Genomic DNA, 27832 nt, shown 5'->3' with positions numbered 1-27832 from the left:
GATATAGGACTCGTTTTACTGTGGATAAAGATACTTTTGTACCTGTTTCCTCCAGCATCTCACAAGGTCCTTTGCTGTTGTTCTGGGATTGATTTGCACTTTTTGCACCAAAGTACATTCATCTCTAGAAGACAGAACACGTCTCCTTCCTGAGCGGTATGGCGGCTGCATGGTCCCATGGTGTATATACTTGTGTACTATTGTTTGTACAGATGAACATGGTACCTTCAGAGATTTTGAAATTGCTCCCAAGGATGAACCAGACTTGTGGAGGTCCACAATTGTTTTTCTGACGTCTTGGCAGATTTCTTACGATTTTCCCATGATGTCAAGCAAAGAGGCACTGGGTTTGAAGGTAGGCTTTGAAATACATCCACAGGTACACCGCCAATTGACTCCACAAGTACACTGCCAATCCTATTGAAATAATGTCAATTAGCCTATCAGAAGCTTCTAAAACTATGACACCATTTTCTGGAATTTTCCAAGCTTTTTAAAAGCACAGTCAACTTAATGTATGTAAATTTCTGACCCACTGGAATTGTGGTACAGTGAATTATAAGTGAAATAATCTGTCTGTAAACAATTGTTGGAAAAATTACTTGTGTCATGCACAAATGTCCTAACCGACTTGCCAAAACTATAGTTTGTTAAGACATTTGTGGAAACAAGTTTTAATGATTCCAACCTAAGTGTATGTAAACTTCCGACTTCAACTGTATCTTAGCTTAGCCTTACCTCTCTCTGTAGACTAGCATAGCTTAGCCTCTCTTTAAACTAGCTTTGGTTAGCCTTTCTCTGCAGACTAGTTTAGCTTACCCTTGCCTCTCTCTGCAGACTGGCTTTGCTTAGCCTTGCCTCTCTCTAGACTAACTTTGCTTAGCCTTGCCTCTCTCTAGACTAGCTTTGCTTAGCCTTGCCTCTCTCTAGACTAACTTTGTTTAGCCTTGCCTCTCTCTAGACTAGCTTTGCTTAGTCTTGTCTCTCTCTAGACCAACTTTGCTTAGCCTTGCCTCTCTCTAGACTAGCTTTGCTTAGTCTTGTCTCTCTCTAGACTAACTTTGCTTAGTCTTGTCTCTCTCTCTGACTAGCTTTGCTTAGCCTTGCCTCTCTCTCTGACTAGCTTTGCTTAGCCTTGCCTCTCTCTAGACTAACTTTGCTTAGCCTTGCCTCTCTCTCTGACTAGCTTTGCTTAGTCTTTCCTCTCTCTCTAGACTAGCTTTGCTTAGCCTTGCCTCTCTCTAGACTAGCTTTGCTTATTCTTGCCTCTCTCTGCAGACTTGAGCAGCTCCTCGTAGTAGTCCTTGCAGGCCAGGACCTCCCTTTCTAGCTGGGAACAGTCTGCCACAGTGAACACCTCCGACTCCTTGCTGTCCTCCAGGAAGTCCTCAAAGTGGGATTGCAGGTTGCTAAGGACCTGCTGGTGCTCGCCTGGCAACATGGTCTTAATCTGGGGTGAACAGGGGAAAACACAGACAGACCCACACCATTAAACCTTATCAAAATGTTTAATGAAAAGGTTCAGTCACCAGCTACAGTATAATGATGAAATTGCAGGTCAAGTCGGTGAATATGAGAAACATTAGACTTTAATAACATCATTCTCTTTTCTGTGAAGACCTGAATGAGACAATGACAGGTAATTCTACCTCTATCACTGAAATTCTAGGGTTTAAGTGTTGCTAATGGGGATTTATCTTGAGAAGTAGATTAAGTAGTTAGAAATTAACGTACTGAGGACACGTTCCAGTCGCGGACGGCTCTGACGTCCGCCATCAGGTAGTGCCAGGAGACAACGCTCTTCATTTTTATGTGGGAGTGGTGCCATAGAGCCAGGACATTCTGGTACAGCTGTTCAATTCTGCTGGCCTGGTCCACAGCCTCTTTGTTGGGTGGAGGCACGGTGAAGCAGACAGAAGGAACCATAGCCTCGTTCCCAGACGGACTGATCACCTTCCACTTGGCCCGGTGAGAGTTACTGGCCAGGACACACTCATCATCCTTATAGATGGTGATCTAGGAGAGACCAAGTGAGACATGACAAATCAAAAAAGACTACCATTTCACTCCGATATCCAAATCAACTCAAAGTATCAAACTTTTGATCCGCTATCTTAATACATCTACCTCGATTTAAAATGGCCAGAAATGTTCCTTAGCGATCTCAATGCATATCTTGTTACTACAGAAGACAAGTGTGAAGGCTCAATTTAAAGAATGTGACTTGTGATGAACTACTTGAATAGACAGAAAAAGGACGGTGTTACATATCTATAAAAAGAGACATTGTACCTCTATTTGTCGGTAGTCACAGATGGCTTTGACGGGTATGGAGGATCTGACAGGGGTATCTGGGTTCCTAGGCTTGAGCTGGACGATGGCCTTGGCCTTGCCCACCAACCCAGCCACTGTGCTGCGGTACTGGAGGAGCTGCTCCTTCTCATCCTGTTCCAGCATCAGTGAAACACAGGGGGATTATGATACCATACCAGCTCAGTATGAGCTGAATTCACTCACAGGGATAGTTGGTTCATCTTTAATGGTGGGGTATTCACTTGGAACCTCTATGAATCCATCATGTCTGACCATGACAGTTTTTTTTTTAAGTTAACCTTTTATTTACAATGAAGGCCTACTCTGACCAAACCCGGACGACAATGGGCCAATTGTGCGCCGCCCTATGAGACTCCTAATCACAGCCAGATGTGATACAACCTGGATTCAAACCAGGGACTGTAGTGACACCTCTTGCACTGAGATGCAGTGCCTTAGACCGCTGCGCCACTCGGGAGCCCTGATTTCACTGATTTAACAACATAGTTTTGGGAATCTGGCTAATGATTGTGTACCAACCAGTTGTTATTTGCCAGCTTACCATGGACTCCTGGATGTGATCTTCCAGCTTGTGTACACTGCTTGTCCGATCACAGCCATATTTTCTCTGGATGTCACCTTGCAGGCTCTTCAGGTAATCCGTGGACTCTTTGGCATTATTTAAAAACTGCATGGAAGGGTAGAAAGAAGATCAGATGAACTTTTTGCAACTAGCATGCCATTTGTTTGAGGAAAGCAGAAAACTAACTCACCTCAAAATAGACTGTGTTGTCTTTGAGGTGCTGCTCCACACAAGAGCAGAGCTGTAGGATCCAACTCCACTGGGTCTGCATGGCTGCTTTGTATGCCTGGAGGATTTCACATAGAATCATGTTAGAATTTAAAAATGCTGTATAATTGTTCTTGTTGGAATACGTTACTAAAGCAATTTAAATATACAATATTGTTGAGCACTTATGCAGGTTCTGATACCTGGAAATTAGTAATAATATGTATATTTTAATGGACAAATGACCACATTATCTGAGACGAACAACCTAATGGATTTATCATAAAAGGAGTTTATATGACATGGTTTTGGAGTGGTTATGGGACATCTGTAAACACAGACGGGGCTTACTTCAAGAGTTAACCTAGCAGGGTGGTTCTCCTGCAGAAGGTTCTCTGCCCTGTCCTGTACAGACTTGATCACCTCCTCCTTTTCATCCAACTCTCTCATCAGATCCTACAGAGAGAGAGAGAGAGAGAGAGAGAGGGAGAGAGAGAGAGAGAGAGTGGGCGAGAAAGAGAGAGAGAGATATCACACTGCATCCATGGCCTCCAAACATGGCCTGGAACCAATCCCCTCCCCTCTTCTAACACCATGACTTGCAGGGGCACGTACACACATTTCTAAATGCCAGATGGAAATAAAGTAGTTTGAAGAGATATCAAAATGATTACCTGAATCAAGCTGAATAGAAAGTAATATAGACGATCACAGTGGTATTTTCTAAAGGTGTATCCCCAAAACAAGCCCCTGTAATTCCTTTCCACCCATGCAAAAACATGAGAAAACTCATCACCCTAGGAGATATGATCACCTCAAGGTATCTTTTCACTCACAGAAAATGTGTTAATTCCCTTAGGTCTAGAGAGTCAAACCCAATTCCTTGTGGAAAGGCTATACATGCCAATGGCGGATCCATGCCAGAAATGTATAGCTCTACGGTTTCGCTTGACCATCTATAACATTCAACTCCTTCTAAAATATCTACCATAATGAATATGAACGGCATTATCCTCAGGTGTGCCTGAACAGCCAAACATTCTGGAAACCAAATAATGAAATAGAAATCCAACGGGCTGAACAGTGGAGGGACTCACAGAGTGGTACTGTCTCTTCTTAGAGATGTTGCCGTTGAGATCGCTCCAGTCGAAAGCGACCTCCTCCTCCTCTTTCTCATTGAGCCAGATGAGTTCCATGGTGGCCCGCGAAACAAAGTCGTGGAGGCTCTCCAGGTTCTTCTGGCGCTCCCGTGAACAGTTCTACAGAAGCACAGAACCATGGGAAATAGTCAGGATCTCCATGTGCTATTCAACTAAACAGTGAAGTGGTTATTTTACTACTTAGGACTGCCAATGATTTTAATAGGATACTTACTAGTAACTTCCCATACTGGGTTTCCAATTTTCCCAGTTTCTCAGAATAACTTAGTTTTTGGTTCATCTGAGTCTGATATAAAGAGACATACCATGTTTTAATTACTTGACATTTAAAAACAGCAGCATTAAAGGGGATTATGCTTTTTTTTTTAAACTATTGAATGTGATGCACAGAGATATTGTATAGTTTTTCCAAATAAAAACTTGGCAGAATAGGCTGACAATTGCTTGTACATACCTCACTAAGTTTGGCTTCTTTAAGGCTCATTTGAAATTCTTCGATGGCTCTGTGAACCCCTTTGTGGTTCTCTAAATGTGTTTCCACACTTGGCAAATCAGATCCCCAATCTCCACGATCCAATTGCACCTTCAAAGGAAGACAAAACAATTCAGAATTGGTCTCAAATGTCTAAATCGCAAATATCAAAAGGTACAGAATTATACAAACATTGTAGTGAACAGGTCTCTTGTAAAATCTAATATTTATCTCAATGAGGCAACCTGTATAAATAAGGATAAATACATCCAATCAAGAGTCTGACCCCAGAGCTTCGCTAAGTCCTCACCTGCATCTCCTCCACCCAGTTGATCAGGTCCTGCACAAAGTTTATGTTGACCTCATCCTCGGTCATGTTGGGGTCCGCTAGCGAGGTCTTGCACAGGGGCTTGCGGATCTGCATGTGTTTGAGGTGCTGGAGGTCTCCCGGGGCCATACCCACTCCTCCGCCCCCCATGTAGGCCTGCACCGAGCCGGGCTGCATGCCGCCGGGGGTCATGGCGGGGCTCAGGGCAGGGGTGAGGCCCGGGGTAAGGATGGAGGTGAAGGTGGAACCGGGGGTTCCCAGGCCTCCAGGGGTGAGGCTGGAGTTGAGGTTGGAGGAGGAGAAGCCTGAGTTGAGACTCTGAGTGATGCCTGAGATCATCATCGTGGTCTGTTGGGGGGTTAGGGTGCGTCCTTGTCTGTACACAGAGGAACACTCTGCCCTCAGGCCCAGCAGGTCGTCACGGAGCTTGGATACCCTAGATCATACACACAACACACAATGACATATTTATTCATATAGTTCATGATTTATCATTTATCAGTTTACATGAGGTTCTTATCATTCTCATAAACAAATGTGTAATTCCCTACACTATGTTGCAATCAATATTTCACAACAAATGTTTCCTTTATGTCTATGTGTTGCGTGATATCTAGAAAAAGCAGTAAGTTTGCACCTTTGAACAAGCTGATCGGAGTAGTAGTACTTCCCATCCAGTAGAATCTGGATATCTACCACCTGCTGTCTCAGCAGGTTTTCACATTCCAGAAGGTACCCAGCGGTCTCTGCCTCATTCTGGAACTGGACCCCAGACTCTAGCCTCTTAGCATCCTGAGAAAAAATGTAAATGTCCAAACTGTTGTTAATGTACTTTTCTATTACAAAGTTCAATAACAATATTGATATAAAAAAATAAAGACACAACATTTGCGTCAACAAATAAACATAAGTAAAAGCAGGAGTATTCTGAGGTTTTGTGGTAAAACATTCCAATGTGGTACTTACAGACTGCAGAGCTGCTCTTGCTAATTCTAGTTTGTCCTCTCCATTGACACAGTCCCGCTGGACCCTGCTGGCAATCTGCTGCAACATTTCAAGCCTAAAAGACAAAAACATTTAGTCAATTTACATTAATATTGTACAGAAGTCATTTTACCACATAAACAAAAAAGATGTGGCAATGCAGTGCCATCAAAGTTCCACTTGAAAATCGCATCTGCAGAAAGAAAATCAACAACAGAAAAGGCTCTGACAGCCCTGACTCCTAATGGTTAACCTCACCTTGATCCATACAAAGAGTTGTTATTCAGAAACACTGGGAAGGCTGGGGTGCTGGAGAGCAGTGGCTCCATGCCTGGTCCTGAGAGGTTCTCAGAGGAACCCAGGCTGGTCAGAGTGCTGTTGCTAACTGATGAGACACTGCTGTATCCCATGTTATATGCCATGTTGCTGTGCATGGTAGAAGACTATATATGACTATACCGAGCCACTTAAAGAATCACACTAGCTAGCTAATTTCTCTTCCATCTAAGACAGGAACTGCAGCACAGACTCAGCCCCAACGATATGCGACACACAGACAGGTCCACCTGGCACGGAGTGTTTATGTCTCCCCTTTTTTATAGGCTTGTACGTGTCCTCACGTACAGAAACCTACCCTTAAAGAATGTTTTGCCCTAGGCCATAGAAGCTCATGGTATTCTTGCACAATCCATTACAGGTTCAGACAGTGACCGTTGATGGTAACAGGAGTCATCAGGCATTTTGGATTGAAACGTTGTCTTTTTTGTGTTTCTGAATAAATCAACTTGGGAGCATAACAGAGATGCAGACATTCCTTTTTCTATTTAACAGGGGGTGTGGCACATACTACTGGGCCTCTATTAGTCTGCATAGCCAATAATTATCTACATAATATCACACAAAATTACCACATCAATAAGCCAGGTGATTTCCAACATTTGGTATTTGGTATTTTATTAGGATCCCCATTAGCTGTTGCAAAAACACAAATAGTCCCTGCAGTCCAAGAATGATAGATGCAAGATGACATGATAAGAGAACAATATTTGCCTGTGACTGTGTCAGACTGTCAGCTTATAAACAAACTGATGTTGACAAAAAATAAGGTGGACATCCACCATCAGCACTTAAAATCAAAAGTACCTCAAAAAACCCATCACTGAATAGTTTGAGCCGATAAACTAGGCATGGACTCACACCACCATGGACTCACACCACCATGGACTCACACCACAATTAATGCCTACAAACCTGACAAGAGACATGACAGTATTTTAGAAATAAAGAGATAGGAGAAAGATGCATGATTTTACAACACCTCAGTTTGAAGAACTCAGCAGTTAACCAAACCACAAAATGTAAATGTGTAAAGACAATGTAATTTAGTGAACCTCGGAAGAATCCAAGTACTGCACATCCTTAAACAGAAGTATGACAATAAAGTCTAATAATAAAACAGGTGACTTGAATCAAGAGCACTCACCATTGACACAGAAACCAACCATGAATTACCGTTTTGCATAGTCATTCAGGTAATCGGATCAAATCTTCAATCTTAGTTACCTCTGACTTATTGCTGTCATGTAAGTACGGGGTCAGTATTATAAATCACAGTAGTGTGTGTTACTCCTGCAGCATGAGAAGGTTGATCCTACATACCTATCCACCTCAGGCCTCAGGCTCTTCTCTCTCTCCAGCATGGCCACGATCAGCTTGCCCCATTCCTTCTCCACATCGTTGGGGTGATATCCCTGGGGAAGCTGGATACGACCAAACTCGATCCACACCTGTCCCCCAACACATGCACAGCAACATCTTAGTGAAGTTCATTGTAGTCTGCTGGTTAAGAAAGAGCTTACAGACCCAAAAGAACAACCGAGTGTAGGTCGTGATCGCATACCTCAAGCATTTTATAAAGATGCTTGATTTTGCTCTTCTCGGTTTCTTTCAGCGGGATTTCATTCTCTTTAAACTGCAAGTACTGTGTATAAAGTGCCTGTAAAAAAGAGAAAAAAAAGATTTTTTTTTTTCAATTTTAACATAGAAAACTATCAAAGAAATATAGAATCAATACATTTTGAACAAGCTGTTACAAATTAATCTAATCTCAGTGTGTATACTCACACTCGTCTGCTTGGCTGTACCACACAGAGCTCCTGTAGTCTTAGCAGCTGTGGACTATTTGAAGTAAACGGAGAAGCTCTCTGATACCCGTCAATATCGCTTTAATATTTCATGAGAGACGCTACTTATGGGCCATTTGAAGCCTCAGAGAGCTTGGGTTCTTAGCCTCGGGCTTTCAGGGCCAAGCAATTAAAACTGATATCCAACTGACTGAAAACCAACCAGACAAACACTTCACACATTGGATGCTATTTGGAGGTTCATTCTTGATCAAACTAGGGCTCTTTCTACCGTACAATATGGCTGAAAATTCAAGCTGCATTTGTTCTGTAATCAAATTGTATTTTTCCTTTACCTTGAGTTCCACTGGGTTGTTAGGGAACGCTCTGTCTGACATCACTGCCACATTGTGTTTGAGCCACTGGCTCAGGTAATTCACCATGTTCTGGTACTCTACCCATTTTATATCAACATCCTGTCAAGAAAAACATTTCTTTATTAAACATATCAGTTTTCATACTTACATTGGCTCATGCAGGGATGGGCGCATTTTCTAAATGGACCAAGTTCTTGGTGTAGAGCGTATCGTGTTGTTCAAGCAATACATATTAGATCTATAGGGCATCTACAAATATTGGCATTGTACAACATGCAAAACAACAGCTTGTCATAATTTTGCTTTAAATAGTTGGTGCTATACAAACTAATCTACAACAAGAAGTACAGATGTAGGAACTTAATATGATCAACCTTTTGTAGGATAACTTTCCTGCAATGCAGAAAATTTAAAACGTGTAGCGTATTTGAGGTTAAAAAATGCTTCTGAAATTTGTAATTCCACTTTGAAATTTCATACTTGATTTTTGCTTAGGAAAAATGTATTAAAACCTACAAAAAATAGTAATTATAATCCACATAATAATTCACATTTACTGTGACTGCAGGATTTTCCTGCTGTAGCAAACTGGCTCAAATTAAGATCCTACATCTGCAGTTAAGGTTCTTTGCTGTGGTTACTAGAGTACACACAGTTTAGCATTCTTCCATAGCCTCTAAACAACATTTACACAATGTTCTGGGAGGGGTTCCAGCACCAAAATACTCCCTTTAAGCATCCAGCTCAAGCTTTCAGAATTATTTGCCTCAACAAAGCCAGATGGAATAAAATGCCTTCTCTTAAACATATGAGTGATACAATGGAATGCATATTATATAACATCCGTGCCCAATCACAACCATAAATCAAGAATCACAGTCGAGAACCAAATCAAGAATATAGTCAAGAATGTATGCCAGGCCTCCCGAGTGGCACAGCGGTCTAAGGCACTGCACCGCGGTGCTAGAGGTGTCACTATAGATCCGGGTTTGATCCCGGGCTATGTCACAGCTGGCCGCGACTGGGAGACCCATGAGACGGCGCACAATTGGCCCAGCATTGTCCGGGTTAGGAGAGGGTTTGGCCGGCTGGGATGTCCCTGTCCCATCGGGCTCTAGTGACTCCTTGTGGCGGCCGGGCGCATGCACGCTGACTTCAGTCGCCAGCTGTACGGTGTTTCCTCCGACTCATTGGTTAAGTGAGCAGCGTGTCAAGAAACAGCGATGGGACAAGAAAGTAACTACCAATTGGATATCACAATATTGGGGACAAAAGGGGGTATAAAAAGTACCCAAAAATAAAAATATATAAATAAATGAATGTATGTCAAAGTTATGACAAAAGATTTATAACTGATGTGAATTCAAAGGATGTAAGTGTGAAATATACTGTACATCCAGTGGTGGAGTCCCATGGTGGTAATCAAATTCAAAAGGACAGCATAGAGACTGCAGTCAATGGTTACAAAGACACAAGTCAGCCCATGTTGACAATAGGACATTGTTGTTTTGTATTGAGATGTTGATTTTGCCTTCATCATACAGTATTTGAAATATAAAACGCTCTTCTCAACTCTACTCACATAGGACACTTAGGTGCACCGTACAATAGTCTGTTCATGGTGTACTTACATTTGCATTGATACCGTCAACACCATCAGGTACTTTAGGGAAGACATCATACAGAGTGGAGACGTATGTGATGACTGACTTCTCATCAGGAGTCTGCACATCCACATCTGGTGAGAAAAGGTGAAATAAGACCCAATACACAATGTGATCGTCGGTAGGTACATGATTTAAGGGAGTGTTTATAATCATAGTGAATACAATGTTTGATTTAAATCTCATGTATCCCATATACGTGTTGTGTCTTTTTCATTTAGTAAATCATCGTCCTTATAATGAAACAAATAACAGTCAGTAAGTTAAGCTGTGCTTAGAAGACATCTCCTCCCTCTGGTAATAATGCATTGCATTTCTTCCAGCTGTTTTACAGTAGCAAAGATGTGTCAATGGCTTGGAGAATGTTTACCTGATGTGTCAAACAAACCATTAGAGAAAAGCATGTGGATAAACAGAATAACTCACCCTCAGGGTCCAGTAGTCTGGCCACCCCAAGCCGTTCAGCCACACCAAAGGCCTGTTCTAAGTTAGACCGGCTAGTCTGGGCCGACACTCTGGCCATATCCACCAGGTCAGGCCTGCAATGGAAGAGAAAATACCAGTGGAAGCTCATTAAGATTGACTGCTTTCTGTTTTATGAAATGTTAATATGAGGAGACAGGGTACAAATGTATTATTTTGGCAAATAATCATTTAGGGTGGTTTGCATTGTTGTTTTAGGTTATTTCAGCGGTGTCAGCACACACTATACTTCTTGAATAGTTTTGTTTAATTAGCAAGGAACAAACATTTTTGTTTGGAGGAAAGTTTTAGTGTGATGACTAGCTAATGTAATATAAGCCTGTAACATAATGCAATATAAGTCTGTAACATAATGTAATATAAGCCTGCAAAATAATTTAATATAAGCATGTAACATAATGTAATATAAGCCTGTAACATAATGTAATATAAGCCTGTAACATAATGTAATATAAGCCTGCAAAATAATTTAATATAAGCATGTAACATAATGTAATATAAGCCTGTAACATAATGTAATATAAGCCTGTAACATAATGTAATATAAGCCTGTAACATAATTTAATATAAGCATGTAACATAATGTAATATAAGTCTGTAACATAACGTAATATAAGCCTGCAAAATAATTTAATATAAGCATGTAACATAATGTAATATAAGCCTGTAACATAATGTAATATAAGCCTGTAACATAATGTAATATAAGCCTGTAAGATAACTATAGAGTAAATGCCTAGGGATGCAGTCAGTCCCAGACTTTCCAGTGAAATAAATCTGTTTTTGCTCAAGAGGACAAGGACAGTCGGGCCAGCCCAACATAGGTCAATGGTTAAGTAAAACAGTTCCACATGACCCACACATACATCAATATCCATTGACCTTAACAATGGTTGACAGCAAATAATTATGTGACATTAACCATAACAAACAAAAGGGGGAGAAAAAGGATAAATACGTCTCCATCTACTAGTCAGTTTAGTTCATCTAATTTTAGGTCAGTCCAACAAGGTAGAGCAGTATTTCTCATCCCTGGTCTTCCAGTACCCCCAACAGTACACATTTTTATTGTGACCCTGGACAAGCACACCTGATTTAACATGTCAACTAATCATCAAGCTATCAATGAGTTGAATGAGGTGTGTTTGAACAGGGCTACAACAAAAATGTGTACTGTTGGGAGTACTGGAGGACCAGGGTTGGGAAACACTGACGTAGAGTGTACTGGGTCATACTGAAATCTGATCATGTCTAACTGAAAAGCCAACAGCCCCCTAATAACTAGTCAAAACCACTAAGTGCTGCCTCATTGGAATGATGAGGTCCAATATTCAAAATGTGGTGGTGAACCGCAGACATGATTCAGCAAGACACAGCAAGTCAACAGAGGAGGAAAATAGTTATGTTGTTATGTATATTGTTTTTGTTATACACTGGGAATATACTCCTAGTGATATTACAGTTAAACCCTAATGAAAGACAAAATTGTTTTTAATATCCATTAAAAAAGCATTGTAGAGCATTCAAGAAGGTCACTGTGCTGGAATTTCTTTGGTGATTGGTGATATGTACATTTTCTTTATCCCTTTACACTTGTGTCTATAAGGTAATAGTTGTGGAATTGTTAGGTTAGATTACTCGTTGGTTATTACTGCATTGTCAGAACTAGAAGCACAAGCATTTCGCTACACTCACATTAACATCAGCTAACCATGTGTATGTGACCAATTCAATTTGATTTGATTTTGATTTGATTTGATACAAGGGTCTCTTTTTCAGATACAGGTTCTGTACCTCAAGTGGTACCTGTATTTGTGAATGATGGTGGTACCTGTATTTGTGAATGATGGTGGTACCTGTATTTGTGAATGATGGTGTTACCTGTATTTGTGAATGATGGTGGTACCTGTATTTGTGAATGATGGTGGTACCTGTATTTGTGAATGATGGTGGTACCTGTATTTGTGAATGATGGTGGTACCTGTATTTGTGAATGATGGTGGTACCTGTATTTGTGAATGATGGTGGTACCTGTATTTGTGAATGATGGTGTTACCTGTATTTGTGAATGATGGTGGTACCTGTATTTGTGAATGATGGTGGTACCTGTATTTGTGAATGATGGTGGTACCTGTATTTGTGAATGATGGTGGTACCTGTATTTGTGAATGATGGTGGTACCTGTATTTGTGAATGATGGTGGTACCTGTATTTGTGAATGATGGTGGTACCTGTATTTGTGAATGATGGTGGTACCTGTATTTGTGAATGATGGTGGTACCTGTATTTGTGAATGATGGTGGTACCTGTATTTGTGAATGATGGTGATACCTGTATTTGTGAATGATGGTGGTACCTGTATTTGTGAATGATGGTGGTACCTGTATTTGTGAATGATGGTGGTACCTGTATTTGTGAATGATGGTGGTACCTGTATTTGTGAATGATGGTGGTACCTGTATTTGTGAATGATGGTGGTACCTGTATTTGTGAATGATGGTGGTACCTGTATTTGTGAATGATGGTGGTACCTGTATTTGTGAATGATGGTGGTACCTGTATTTGTGAATGATGGTGGTACCTGTATTTGTGAATGATAGTGGTACCTGTATTTGTGAATGATGGTGGTACCTGTATTTGTGAATGATGGTGGTACCTGTATTTGTGAATGATAGTGGTACCTGTATTTGTGAATGATGGTGGTACCTGTATTTGTGAATGATGGTGGTACCTGTATTTGTGAATGATAGTGGTACCTGTATTTGTGAATGATGGTGGTACCTGTATTTGTGAATGATAGTGGTACCTGTATTTGTGAATGATAGTGGTACCTGTATTTGTGAATGATAGCGTTGAAAAGCCTCCCGTCCCTCCAGGAGGAGGTGAAGTTGTCACAGCGTACGCCCACGTAGCCCTCGGTCATCTGCTGGGACCACATCAGCAGACGCTCCTTGGCTGTCATGTCCTCCGACTCCCCGCAAACATGGATCTCAGAGATCTGGAGAGGAACAACATAGTTAATACAGCTGTTAGTGTCATTACACCTACATCACTGATGTAGGAGCTTCATTTGAGCCAGTTTGCTACAGCAGGAAAATAATCCTGCAGCAACAGGAAATGTGAATTATTATGTGGATTATAATTAATGGAAGTTTTTGTAGGTGTTGGTCGATTTTTCGTAAGGGAAAATCAAATCTCAAATTTATAAGTGGAAATTACAAACTTCAGAAGCCTTTGATAAACCTCAAATACACTACACGTTTTACATTTCCTGCATTGAAGGAAAGTTCTCCTGCAACAGGGTGATCAAATGAAGATCCTACATCTGTACCATCAAACACCTAAATTACCATCAAACATATGGGTGAGACAGACCAAATAATACTTCAGGGACATTTTTCAGATATCAGGAACAGCATTTCTAGAGTCACACGTAGAATAACTAATAACAACATTAATTTCCTAACACACATTATCATATGCTGAATGAATAAAAACACATGTTAATTGTCTGCACCAAATTCAAGACAGACACCTCCATATTTCCTTATTTGGTTGTAAAATGTAAAATTGGCAGTGTCGACATACATCTGGCTAATAAATAAGCCATTCGTTGGCACATGTTATAGAGTGTGATGACCTCAAACCAAACACATTCCCCTGTTGCTTCAACTCAGTTGACATCAGGTAGCAATTCCATGTATCTGGAGCTGGAAGAACAACATGATCACCTCTGACCTAGACAACAGGAAGCGACCTTTGAACCACTCCTGCTGTGTTATCATGTTTCATGTTTTGCTAGGCAATGTTGACCTAGTTACACTTTCACAATCTGGTGGATGATCTAGGAAAGACGGATATTGAAACTAAGGTTGAGAGAAATGATGATCAGTCCTTTAAACAGGTCAACATTCACAAGGCTGTTTACCAGTACGTGTACTCAGAGCATGCGCTGACCAGCTGGAAAGTGTCTTCACTGATATTTTCAACCTATCCCTGAACGGGTCGGTAATACCTACATGTTTCAAGCAGACCAACATAGTCCAAGAATGCAAAGGTAACCTGCCTAAATGACTATCGACCCGTAGCACTCATGTTTGTAGCCATGTAGAGCTTTGAAAGGTTGGTCATGGCTCACATCAACACCATCATCACAAAAACCCTAGACCCACTCAAATTTACATACAGCCCAAACAGATCCACAGATGACGCAATCTCTGTTGCACTCCACACTGCTCTTTCCCACCTGGACAAAACACCTATGTGAGAATGCTGTTCATTAACCACAGCTCAGTGTTCAACACCATAGTGCCCTCAAAGCTCATCACCAAGCTACGGACCTTGAGACTGAACATCTCCCTCTGCATCTGGACCCTGGACTTCCTGACGGCCACACCCAGGTGGTAAGGGTAGGCAACAACACACGCTGATCCTCAACACGGGGCCCCTCAGGGGTGCGTGCTTAGTCCCCTCCTGTACTCCCTGTTCATCCACAAATGCGTGGCCAAGCACAACGCCAACACCATCATTAAGTTTGCCGATGACACAATGGTGGTAGGACTGATCACTGACAACGAGGAGAAGAGGTCAGACACCTGGCAGTGTGGTGCCAGGACAGCAACCGGCATCCGACCGCAAGGTGCTACAGAGGAAAGTGTGTACGACTCAGTACATCACTGGGACAAAGCTTCCTGGCATCCAGGACCTCTATACCAGGCGGTGTCAGAGGAAGGCCCTAACAATTGTCAAAGACTCCAGCCACCCTAGTCAGAGACTGTTCTCTGTGCTATCGCACGGTAAGAGGTAGCGGAGCGCCAAGCATAGGTCCAAAAGGCTGCTTAACAGCTTCTAAACCCAAGCCATAAGATTTCTGAACAGTCAATCAAATGGCTACCAGGACTATTTGCATTGACCCCCTCCCCCCCTTTTTTACACTGCTGCTACTCACTGTTAATGATCTATGCATAGTCACTTTACCCCTACCTACAAGTGCATATTACCTCAATTACAATGACTAACCTGTACCACATTGACTCAGTACCAGTACCCCCTGTATACAACCTCGTGATTTTTATTTTATTGTGTTACTTTTTTTACTTGAGTTTATTTAGTAAATATTTTCTTAACTGTTATTTTTCTTAAAATTGCATTGTTGGGTAAGGGCTTGTAAGTAAGCATTTCACAGTAAGGTCCACACCTATTGTATAAATCAAATAAAATGTGATTTGATAATGTGAGATATCGTAGCAGTCTTGTTCAGTAGGTTTGGGGCCAGGCTAAAAGGATAATATTCACTGCATTTGGAAATACTCCGAGCATTTGACTTTTTCCACATTTTGTTACAAAATATTTTTATTCTAAAATGGATTCAATTGTTAGTCCCACTCATTAATCTATACACAATACCCCATAATGATGAAGCAAAAACTGTTTTTTATTTTTATTTTCAAAAGTATATATAATTTTTTTAAATATGTATTCAAACCCCTTTACTCAGTACCTTGTTAAAGCCCCTTTGGCAGTGATTACAGCTTTGGGTCTTCTTGGGTATGATGGCACAAGCTTGGCACACCTGTATTTGGGGAGTTTCTCCTATTCTTCTTCGCAGATCCTCTCAAGCTCTGTCAGGTTGGATGGGGAGCGTCAATGCACAGCTATTTTCAGGTCTCTCCAGAGATGTTCGATCGGGTTCAAGTCCGGGCCCTGGCTGGGCCACTCAAGGACATTCAGCGACTTGTCCCGAGGCCACTCCTGTGCAGTCTTGGCTGTGTGCTTAGGGTCATTGTCCTTTTGGAAGGTGAACCTTTGCCCCAGTCTGAGGTCCTGAGCTCTCTGGAGCAGGTTTTCATCAAGGATCTCTCTGTGTTTCGTTCATCTTTCCCTCGAGCCTGACAAGTCACCCAGTCCCTGCCGCTGAAAAACATCCCCACAGCATGATTCTGCAGCCACCATGCTTCACCGTAGGGATGAAGGCCAAAGGGTTCAATTTTGGTTTAATCAGACCAGAGAATCTTGTTTCTCATGGTCTGAGAGTCTTTAGGTGCCTTTTGGCAAACTCTAAGCGGGCTGTCATGTGCCTTTTACTGAGAAGTGGCTTTCGTCTGGCCACTCTACCATAAAAGCATTATTGGTGGAGTGATGCAGAGATGGTCCTTCTGGATTGTTCTCCCATCTCCACAGAGGAACTCTGGAGCTCTGTCAGAGTGACCGTCGGGTTCTTGGTCACATCCCTGACCAAGGCCCTTCTCCCCCAATTGCTCAGTTTGGCTGGACAGCCAGCTCTAGGAAGAGTCTTGGTGGTTCTAAACGTATTCCATTTAAGAATGATGGAGGACACTGTGGTCTTGGGGACCTGCTGCAGAAATGTTTTGGTTCCTTTCCCCAAATCTGTGCCTTGAAACAATCCTGACTTGGAGCTCTACGGACAATTCCTTCGACCTTATGGCTTGGTTTTTTCTCTGACATGCACTGTCAACTGTGGGACCTTCTATAGACAGGTGTGTGCCTTTCCAAATCATCTAATATCAATTGAATTTACCCCAGGTGGACTCCAATCAAGTTGTAGAAACATCTCAAGGATGATTAACGAGAACAGGATGCACCTGAGCTCAATTTCGAGTCTCATAGCAAAGGGTCTGAATACTTATGTAAATAAGGTATTTCTGTTTTCTTGTAATAAATGTATTTTCGCTTTGTCATTATGGGGAATTGACTTGCCTAGTTAAATAAAATCATTTTAATTTAAAAAAGCATTGTGCATAGTTTGATGAGGACAAAAATTGTAAATTGCTCAAAGACCAACATGAACACAAGGTTGTTACACTTTCATATACTTAGAATTACGTCATGGAAAATAGTGGTCTCGCAGAAATAAAATGCTTCCTTTGGGATTTACATGTACATTTGAGTCATTCAGCAGACACTCTTATCCAGAGAGACTTACAGTGTATTCATCTTCAGATAGCTAGGTGAGACAAATACATATCCCAATCGTAGCAAGTACATTTTCCCTCCGAGTAGTTATCAGCAGTCAGTGCTAGTGGGAAAATACTTTTCTTCTTATTTTTTTGTGTGCGCGTGGGAGGGGTGGGGGTGCGCCGTGGGATATTTTCCTTTAGAATCTGAAAACTGGGAAATTGTGTAGCTGTGTCTGAGAAGTAAGGAGTGGGCGAGTTGCATGGACCTCAGTAATCATAACATCAACATTTCAAGGAGAATCAAAGGACAAATAACCTTTCCAAATGCCAGCTGTTTATCACTGAAGTATACTACATTGCTAAAATCCAATCATTTACAGCAAACACATTGTACACATAAATAAAAGATGCATGATTTTTCCATAAAAGCAGTATCAAACCAGTTTAGAACCTGGTTTGTCATAAGTGGTAGAACCCTAGTAGCCAAACTTGAGCTGAGGTGAGGCTCACCAGAAACACTGCTGAGTGAAATATCTAGTGAAGGGAAACAAGTTAGTTAACTACATAGAGCTTTGTAATTATCTCTGTGTTCATGTGTTGTGGCTTTGTAGGATGTAACGTGTATATTACAGCTCTACATCACAGTTATGCTGTTATTTGACTCAAAGGGATTCTTACACGATGTCATAGTGTAAATATAGTTGTCTTCTGAATGGTTTTAGAGAGCAAATGGCGGTTAGCAGTCTGCCAGTACAGTACAGGGAAAGATAGTGGCGTGAAGCCAAATCACACATCCACTCAAACACCGTCTCCATGCAACGCCACTGCAATGGAACAACACTTCACGGAATAATGAAAACATACGAAAGCATCTGTACAGATGTAGGATCTTAATTTGAGCCATGATACAGCTGCAGGAAATGCAAATTATTATCTGGATTATCATTCATTTACATTTTTGTAGGGGCTTATACATTTTTCGTTAGGGCAAATCAAGTCTGACATTTCAAAGTGGAAATGACAAAACTTTAGAAACCTGAATGACACTACAAGTTTGCATTTCCTGCTGAGCAGGAATCAGAGAGGTGAGGGGGACTGACATAATCGATATCCTCAGCGCCCGGGGAACAGTGGGTTTACTGCCTGGCTCAGGAGCAGAAAGACAGATTTTTACCTTGTCAGCTCGGGGATTTGATCCTGCAACCTTTCAGTTACTGGCCTAATGCTCTAACCACTAGGCTACCTACCCCTGAAAGGAGGGAAATAGGAGAAATGATTCACAGTGACATGTAGCATCAGCGACAAAAGGAAACCATATGACGTTTTTTAAACTGTATTGTTTACATGTTGATTGCATTTTAAAATGTCATCCTACAAGGAAGATGTGGAGATGTTCATATTGAAACATCTCTTTTTGTTTAATAAGATTAGTACAGATTTCTCAGGGGACCCCACATGGGGCCCTGGCCCCAATTTTGGGAACCACAATGCTAACCTCTCTCTCTGCTTGCATCCTCTCTCTCTCGGTCTCCTCTGCTTCCTCCTCCCTCAGCCTCACCACTGAGTGCTACATGCCCAAATCACTGTCTGTCTCAGTAGCCTACTCTCTTTTTTTAAGTAGTATATGTTTTGCTGCCACTCCGTTTAACGTTAGCTTCTTCCTTCAGCCTTCTAACTGGCTAAGAAATACAAGCCAGAGCTCTTCAACGTTACGCAATAGAAGTCTCTGCCGGCAGCTAGCCACCTGACTGACATATCTACAGTATGAGCGGCTGACTGACATATCTACAGTATGAGCGGCTGACTGACATATCTACAGTATGAGCGGCTGACTGACATATCTACAGTATGAGCGGCTATTTACCAGTTGTGCAGTCATTCTACACAAATCATTTTTTATTTGTTTGGGGGATGTCCATAGACACGGCAGGAGTCATGGGATGGTTTAAAACTGCCTTTTGTCCGGCATCTCTCAAACACACTGTCAGCAGCATCTCAAGTTGCCTATTGACAGTGAGCTGGAGTAGTTGGTACAATGGTGAATGTCCTGCTAAAAAAGCTCAAATTCAAGGGGATGCAGGCGAACATAACGAACAAACCACTCTTCATGATTCCACTCGTTCAAAACGAGCCAGACGTGATTAGAAATGTCAGAAAAAGAATATAAGCGCTCTGAGCTATGATCACCACTAGGAGCGATATTTACAGTTGAAGTCGGAAGTTTACATACACCTCAGCCAAATACATTTAAACTCAGTTTTTCTCAATAGAGAGCAGAGAGAATGATTTGTTTCAGCTTTTATTTCTTTCATCACATTCCCAGTGGGTCAGAAGTTTACAAACACTGAATTAGTATTTGGTAGAATTGCCTTTAAATTGTTTAACTTGGGTAAAACGTTTCGGGTAGCCTTCCACAAGCTTCCCACAATAAGTTGGGTGAATTTTGGCCCATTCCTCATGACAGAGTTGATGTAACTGAGTCAGGTTTGTAGGCCTCCTTGCTCACACACGCTTTTTCAGTTCTGCCCACATATTTTCTATGGGATTGAGGTCAGAGGTTTGTGATGGCCACTCCAATACCTTGACTTTATTGGCCTTAAGCCATTTTGCCACATCTTTGGAAGTATGCTTGGGGTCATTGTCCATTTGGAAGACCCATTTATGACCAAGCTTTAACTTCCTGACTGATGTCTGGAGATGTTGCTTCAATATTTCCACATAATTTTCCTACCTCATGATGCTATCTATTTTGTGAAGTGCACCAGTCCCTTCTGTAGCAAAGCACCCCCACAACATGATCCTGCCACCCCCATGCTTCACGGTTGGGATGGTGTTCGTCGGCTTGCAAGCCTCCCCCTTTTTCCTCCAAACATAACGATGGTCATTATGGACAAACAGTTCAACTTTTGTTTCATCAGACCAGAGGACTTTCCTCCATGTTCAGTTGCAAACCGTAGTCTGGCTTTTTTATGGTGGTTTTGGAGCAGTGGCTTCTTCCTTTTCGCAACAAAGTACGTTAATCTCTAGGAGACAGAATGCATCTCCTTCCTGAGCGGTATGACGGCTTCGTGCTCCCATGGTGTTTATACTTGTGTACTATTGTTTGTACAGATGAAAGTGGTACCTTCAGGCGTTTGGAAATTGCCCCCAAAGGATGAACCAGACCTGTGGAGGTCAACAATTTTTTTCTGAGGTCTTGTCTGATTTCTTTTGATTTTCCCATGATGTCAAGCAAAGAGGCACTGAGTTTGAAGGTAGGCCTTGAAATACATCCACAGGTACACCTCCAATTGACTCAAATTATGGAAATTTACAAGCTGTTTAAAGGCACAGTCAACTTACTGATGTAAACTTCTGACCCACTGGAATTGTGATACAATGAATTATAAGTGAAATAATCTGTCTGTAAACAATTGTTGGAAAAATTACTTGTGTCATGCACAAAGTAGAAACTATAGTTTGTTAACAATAAATTTGTAGAGTGGTTGAAAAACAAGTTTTAATGACTCCAACCTAAGTGTATGTAAACTTCCAACTTCAACTGTACATGCTGACCCGTAACAGATATTAAATATATATTTAAATGTTTTTCAAATGTGAAAATATTACTGAGGTCCGGACCTCATAGTTACAGCCATTGTTACAATAGCTGGCTACTGATATGCTAGCACATGATATTTTGGTCCACACATATTGGCTGGCTATAAATAGCTTGCACTTGGTTTACCTCTTGTTGGGCGGATGTACACTTGGAAGACACTTGGAGAGATAATAGATCATCTGGACAGAGGGACCCTCTTCCAGAGCAGGTGTGGACCCTCCTCCTCTTGTGAACTTGAGTGCTCCATATGATTTCGGGGAGCTCTTCTAGGTTCTCTGATCTGTCATTGTCTCCTCTCAGGGTTCGGAGCATATGCTCCATGGCGCCGAATGTCATTGCCCGCGTCAACTGCTTATGTGACAGCGTCTTTTCCAGCAGGCTGTCCTTAGGAGCGATACTCCTGGAGGTCTTGGTGATGCCATAGAGAATTGCCTCTCGGTCTGTCTGGTGTGCTGAAATTTGTCCCGATTGGGATGCTAACTTATTCCCAAGAGGAACTTTGGGGACCTCCCCAACATACAGCCCTTTGCTGATACCTCCCAGCCTGGGTCTGGGTGTCTCCCCTTCCGGTACTCCCTCCATCCCAACCTGGCTCTCCCTGATGCCCATGTCTGCTTCATGCTGGAGCTCTACCCTCCTGGGGATATCCTCCTTACTCTGGACGCTCTCACCCCCTCTGCTCTGGAGGGATTCCGGCCACTGAAACTCCCCCAATTTCCTCTTCTTCTTCCTCTGAAAGTAGCGCCGGCCGCGGAGCTCTTTGGACTCGGGGCTGAGCGGAGCTTTGGTGTGGTCCACATAACATTCCTCCTTGGGGCCCCTCACACAGCCACACACGTTGCCCATGACTGTCAGACATGCATTCCCTTTCTATAAACTGTGTTAAGTTCCTTCTACCTGTAGTTGTCACGCCGGGATTCCGCTAGTGAACGTAACTTGATCTAGAGCTCTGTTATTCCACTGAGAGGCAGCCATAGTTCTCCTCCAAGGGGGCGGAGAGGAAGTGATGGCAGGCAGCCTGGCAACAGACCCAAACACCCCTCCCCTTCACACAGAGATGGGTTGCCTGGGGAGAGAGTCTGTCTGTCTGTCTGTCTGTCCTTATGTCTGCCTGTCGCAGACTCCCAGAAGAACACAGCTGAGATGTCCCAGGCACTTCCTTCTGTCACTCCTCTCTTCTGTCACTGCTCTCCTCTCAACTGCTCTGCTCTTAGGAATCCTCTAAGTCTCTGAAACATTTCCTTTGCCTGGCTAATCCAACACAAACACATAAATGCACCACCGGAGAGGCAGAGGCACTGCCACGTCCCAAACGATTCTACCTCATAGCTGACAGAGAGAGAAACAGCCCTGCTTCCTGGTTCGGGGTGTCCTCCTTATCTGAAGTCTAAACACAGCCCCCTCTGGGTGTGATTTCACCCCACTGCAATTCCCCACTATGGTCGTGACCCCGACTTTGAAAACCACTGCATTATGTATTACTGCCCCACAGTAGCAAGAAGTGACAAGGCTCCTAGACTCCCACGCATAGGCTACTTTCTGTCCCTAGCACTAAAACTGAAACTAAATCATATAAAAAACATATAGAAACGTTTTTATGTAACTTTAAATAAAAACTAGTAAATTCGATTTTGAAAACTAATGGAAACTGAACTGAATTTCGTCAAATGTGGCTGTTTATAACAGGGCTGCCTGTCTGACAGGGGAAGGGAGGGAGAGCAGCAGGACAAGATCAGCTGGCTGTCTGACGGGGGAAGGGAGGGAGGGCAGCAGGACAAGATCAGCTGGCTGTCTGACGGGGGAAGGGAGGGAGGCAGCAGGACAAGATCAGCTGGCTGTCTGACGGGGGAAGGGAGGGAGAGCAGCAGGACAAGATCAGCTGGCTGTCTGACGGGGGAAGGGAGGGAGGGCAGCAGGACAAGAACAGCTGGCTGTCTGACGGGGAAGGGAGGGCAGCAGGACAAGATCAGCTGGCTGTCTGACGGGGAAGGGAGGGAGGGCAGCAGGACAAGATCAGCTGGCTGTCTGACGGGGAAGGGAGGGAGGGCAGCAGGACAAGAACAGCTGGCTGTCTGATGGGGGAAGGGAGGGAGGGCAGCAGGACAAGAACAGCTGGCTGTCTGATGGGGGAAGGGAGGGAGGGCAGCAGGACAAGAACAGCTGGCTGTCTGACGGGGGAAGGGAGGGAGGGCAGCAGGACAAGAACAGCTGGCTGTCTGACGGGGGAAGGGAGGGAGGGCAGCAGGACAAGAACAGCTGGCTGTCTGATGGGGGAAGGGAGGGAGAGAAGCAGGTCAAGAACAGCTGGCTGTCTGATGGGGGAAGGGAGGGAGGGCAGCAGGACAAGAACAGCTGGCTGTCTGACGGGGGAAGGGAGGGAGAGCAGCAGGACAAGATCAGCTGGCTGTCTGATGGGGGAAGGGAGGGAGGGCAGCAGGACAAGATCAGCTGGCTGTCTGACGGGGGAAGGGAGGGAGGGCAGCAGGACAAGATCAGCTGGCTGTCTGGTGTCTGCTCTGCCAGCTAATGGCCACTGATTACACCATATGGGAAAACTTTGCTCAGCAAGTTGGCCTTCCCTGATAGGCAGGGATTCTCTCTGCTTGGTACTGCCTATCATAGGGGCTTTTAAAATAACAGGACAGCATGGGTCAACAAAAGCAGTCGACGCAAATCCTGGCAGCTAACAAAGCCCTACCACTTTGTCTATTAATCAGACTGTATACAATCGCAAAGCCAGAAGTGGGGCTTGAGTCCAATGGTTTAAACAAACACTATTATCCAGCCAGACCATTGCCATCCCAGTTCAACTGAGGGCAAATACAGAATACACTTAGCACAGGAAGTGTACACTATATGACCTATGGAACACACATAGTGAGTAGATTATATGTAATGGTATATGTGAATTGTGTAGCATGTATTGTCCATGAAAAGCATCTAAAGCTTGTGATTTTTGTTTAATATATTCAACAAAATTTGGGACATATAGTTAAATTGGCAAGACCTCAGGAAGAGCGTTTATTGAAATAGTAGAAATCATTTATTTGCACAGCACAACTAAAAAGAACTGTCCCACCAGGCTCTGACACTATTCTGCCGGCAGTGACATTTCCCCTGAAGGTTCCAGAACTAGGTCCTGCAGTTGACATACTGTATACCTGGCTGGCTACAGCACATTCAACATTCACAGTATACTGCACAAAAGGAAAACTACTTCATAAACCATAACACAAGAGCAGCCTATATTTACTTTTATGGAAAATCTGCTTTCTATGTTAATATATATATAATCTGAACAAAAATATGAACGCAACAACGCAACAAGTGATGGTCCCATGTCTCATGAGCTGAAATAAAAGATCCCAGAAATGTTCCATAGCCACAAAAAGCTGATTTCCTTAAAATGTTGTGCACAAATTTGTTTACATCCCTGTTAGTGAGCATTTATCCTTTGCCAAGATAATCCATCCACCTGACAGGTGTGACATATCAAGAAGCTGATTAAACAGCATGATCATTGCACAGGTTCACCTTGTGCTGGGGACAATAAAAGGCCACTATAAAAAGTGCAGTATTTTCACACAACAAAATGTGATAGATTAAAGGCAGCGTGCAATTGGTGTGCAGACTGAAAGAATGTCCACCAGAGCTGTTTTCAGAGAATTGAATGTTCATTTCTCTACAATAAGCAACCGCAGACCACATGTATGGCGTTGTGTGGGAAAGTGGTTTGCTAATGTCAACGTTGTGAACAGAGTGCCCCATGGTGGTGGTGGGGTTATGGTATGGGCAGGCATAAGCTACGGATAACGAACACAATTGCATTTTATCGATGGCAATTTGAATGGACAGAAATACCGTGACCAGATCCTGATGCCCATAGTGAGGCCCATTTTGTTTAAGGTATCTGTGACCAACAGATGCATATCTGTATTCCAAGTCATGTGAAATCCATAGATTAGGGCCTAATTTATTTATTTCAATTGACTGATTTCCTTATATGAACTGTAACTCAGTAAAATCTTTGAAATTGTTGCATGTTGCGCTTATATTTTTGTTCAGTATATAAATTCCTGTGGTGTTTAAATAATATCTGAGTTTTGGCATACTGTCATTTATCATTCCGTGCAAACCAATGTGGAAAATATAATTACAGTCTTTCAGCATTGAATAGTCTTAAAATACAGACATATATTTCACTGACTCATCTCAGATGTTTGTTTTGCAATGTCATCCTACTCTATCATTTCATCCTTTTTATTCACCCATCTAACAGGATGCTGGTGCTTCCAGCAAATGGCTGTCTTTGATCTCTAGAGAAGGGTGGAAGGATGGAAGGACGGAAGAGAGAGAGAGATGTGTTCATTACATTATGGCAGAATCCATCCTATCACATGCATTATGTCCCCTGGTGAAACAAGTCCAAAGCCTCCATAGATTGGTTTCTGTCAGTGAGATTTATTTTCGTAACCCTTGGAGACCTTGACTGTCAGTCAGATGACACTGTAGAGACCAAAGAGCAACAATATGATAATGCATCGTCAGTATATTCAGGTCTCATATATTCGGCAGTGCATTCAGGTCTCACTGCATCGTCACGGCAGTGTATTCAGGTATCACTGCATCATCAGGGCAATGTATTCAGGCCCCACTACATCGCCACGGTAGTATATTCAGGTCTTACTGCATCATTTCAGCAGTGTATTCAGGTCTCATTTCATCGTCTTTGCAGTGTATTCATGTCCTACTGCATCGTTTCAGCAGTGTATTCATGTCTCACTGCATCTTCACTGCTGAGACAATGCAGTGAGACCTAAATACACTGCCGAGACAAGGAAGTGAGACCTGAATACACTGCCGAGACGATGAAGTGAGAGCTGAATACACTGCCGAGACGATGAAGTGAGAGCTGAATACACTGCCGAGACGATGAAGTGAGACCTGAATACACTGCCGAGACGATGAAGTGAGACCTGAATACACTGCCGAGACGATGAAGTGAGAGCTGAATACTCATTGCATCGTCTCTGCAGTGTATTCAGGTCTCACTGCAGCTATTGATTTCCACATGAGACTGACTGAGTGGAAGACAATGCTTTCAATGCCTTGTCCCAAGGGTGGATATGCAATATGCTTCCAACTGTAGGGAACACAGCAGGGACTTCAATGTATACATTATGTAAACACACCTAGGGACTGCCTTTGTAAAGCAATTCTCAACTAAACAGTCTGGAATTCCTTTTGTATAACTTCAATAGCTACAGTCTATTGCTTCACTTCTTATCATACCATAGCAAGTGATGTATGAATGACATATGACATTCTTAAAAGGAAATATATCAGAGAATTAACACAATGCCATTGGATGATCATGACCGAATGGCTGGATCATCCTACTATAGGTAATGGCAACTTGCTCCTTCCAAAACCTTTCTGATAGAGTCAAGTAGCATCAAAACAGGGTCCATCACTATGTCACACTGCTTTTCTGCCAGCTAGGGTTTAACCTCATACAGAACTGATCAACATGTTCTCCAACTGCCATGCAACCGTGAAAAATCAAGAATCTACAGGTCCACAATCACTAGCTAGTACAAATGCCCAGCGGCAAGCGTAAGAGTGACAGGGGCAGGTGTAGACACACATCCCCCTAGCTACCCGTCAGCATGTTTTATGATTCCAAGCATTAGAAAATTATTTCATTTTTGCCATATTTGTCCTTCTGCAACAAGAACTTCAAATGATTGACTTTCAAAATATTCCGTCTCTTTTTGTTTTTACCAGACCTCATGGAGGCTGGGGTGTCTAGGCAACAGAGGAGAGACAGGAGAGATGTTGAGGCATGCAACTAGACACTACAACACTGCTCTCTGTCTGTTGAATTGGTATTGTACACTTAGGTAAAAATACACTCCCCTATGTATTTAATTGGACAGTGAAGCTAAAACTTTGGCTGTATACTCCAGCATTTTGAATATGAAATCAAACGTTATATATGAGACATAATGTCACCTTTTCTTTGAGTTTGTTTTGGTTGTGTTTCGGATTACGTTGTGCCCAATAGAAATGAATGGTAAATAGTGCATTGTGTCATTTTGGAGTCACTTGTATTGTCAATAAGAATATAATATTTTTCTGAACACTTCTACATTAATGTGGGTTACCATGATTACGGAAAATCATGAATGAAGAGTGGATAATGTTAGGGAATAGGGTAGGTAGTTTAGACATCTCACTACCACTTCCACACTCCATTCCAGGGGGCGGCAGAAACCTTGTCCAAGTGCTGAGCCTGGTTGATAAGCAGATCAGGTGCAGCCAATCAAGGTGAAAGTCAGTGAGAGTCCCAGCTGGAAAAGCCGTGAAGCTACTGGTTTTCTTTGGTGGCTATGAGGCCTTTCATATGGTTATGAGTCTTCAGTTTGGACATGGCTTTCGTATTTTTCCTTTTCGTACATATTTATGTTTCGTCACCATCTGAACAAATAATATTCCCCTTTGACTGGGCGACCAAGAGGTCAAGAACGAGCTGTCCCTAAGGTAAAGTGGCTGTCTCCTGGGCGAATGTATATTCAACATCAGGTTGCATAGGCTTACTTCTTACATTTATGCACACA

At 42.6% G+C, this 27832-nt stretch overlaps 1 protein-coding gene across 10 annotated transcripts in view; it reads right to left on the bottom strand.

Moving 5' to 3' along the window:
- dst (dystonin) overlaps positions 1–27832 on the bottom strand; it is a 200013-nt gene that overhangs the window by 88290 nt on the left and 83891 nt on the right. For all 10 annotated transcript variants that reach the window (XM_024388277.2, XM_024388279.2, XM_024388278.2 and 7 more), the window contains 18 exons: positions 13526–13692; positions 10638–10750; positions 10179–10285; positions 8527–8646; positions 7948–8043; positions 7707–7834; positions 6030–6123; positions 5701–5855; positions 5046–5499; positions 4718–4846; positions 4478–4549; positions 4201–4362; positions 3455–3559; positions 3087–3182; positions 2876–3001; positions 2293–2445; positions 1735–2016; positions 1267–1450 (listed from right to left, as the gene is read on the bottom strand). In XM_024388277.2, coding sequence (XP_024244045.1) covers positions 1267–1450; positions 1735–2016; positions 2293–2445; positions 2876–3001; positions 3087–3182; positions 3455–3559; positions 4201–4362; positions 4478–4549; positions 4718–4846; positions 5046–5499; positions 5701–5855; positions 6030–6123; positions 7707–7834; positions 7948–8043; positions 8527–8646; positions 10179–10285; positions 10638–10750; positions 13526–13692 — 2743 coding nt within the window. The remainder of the gene's footprint in view (positions 1–1266; positions 1451–1734; positions 2017–2292; positions 2446–2875; positions 3002–3086; positions 3183–3454; positions 3560–4200; positions 4363–4477; positions 4550–4717; positions 4847–5045; positions 5500–5700; positions 5856–6029; positions 6124–7706; positions 7835–7947; positions 8044–8526; positions 8647–10178; positions 10286–10637; positions 10751–13525; positions 13693–27832) is intronic.

Source organism: Oncorhynchus tshawytscha, linkage group LG25, assembly GCF_018296145.1.
Source record: "Oncorhynchus tshawytscha isolate Ot180627B linkage group LG25, Otsh_v2.0, whole genome shotgun sequence".
Taxonomy (NCBI): Eukaryota; Metazoa; Chordata; class Actinopteri; order Salmoniformes; family Salmonidae; genus Oncorhynchus; species Oncorhynchus tshawytscha.
This window is presented reverse-complemented; position numbering and strand designations above follow the sequence as displayed.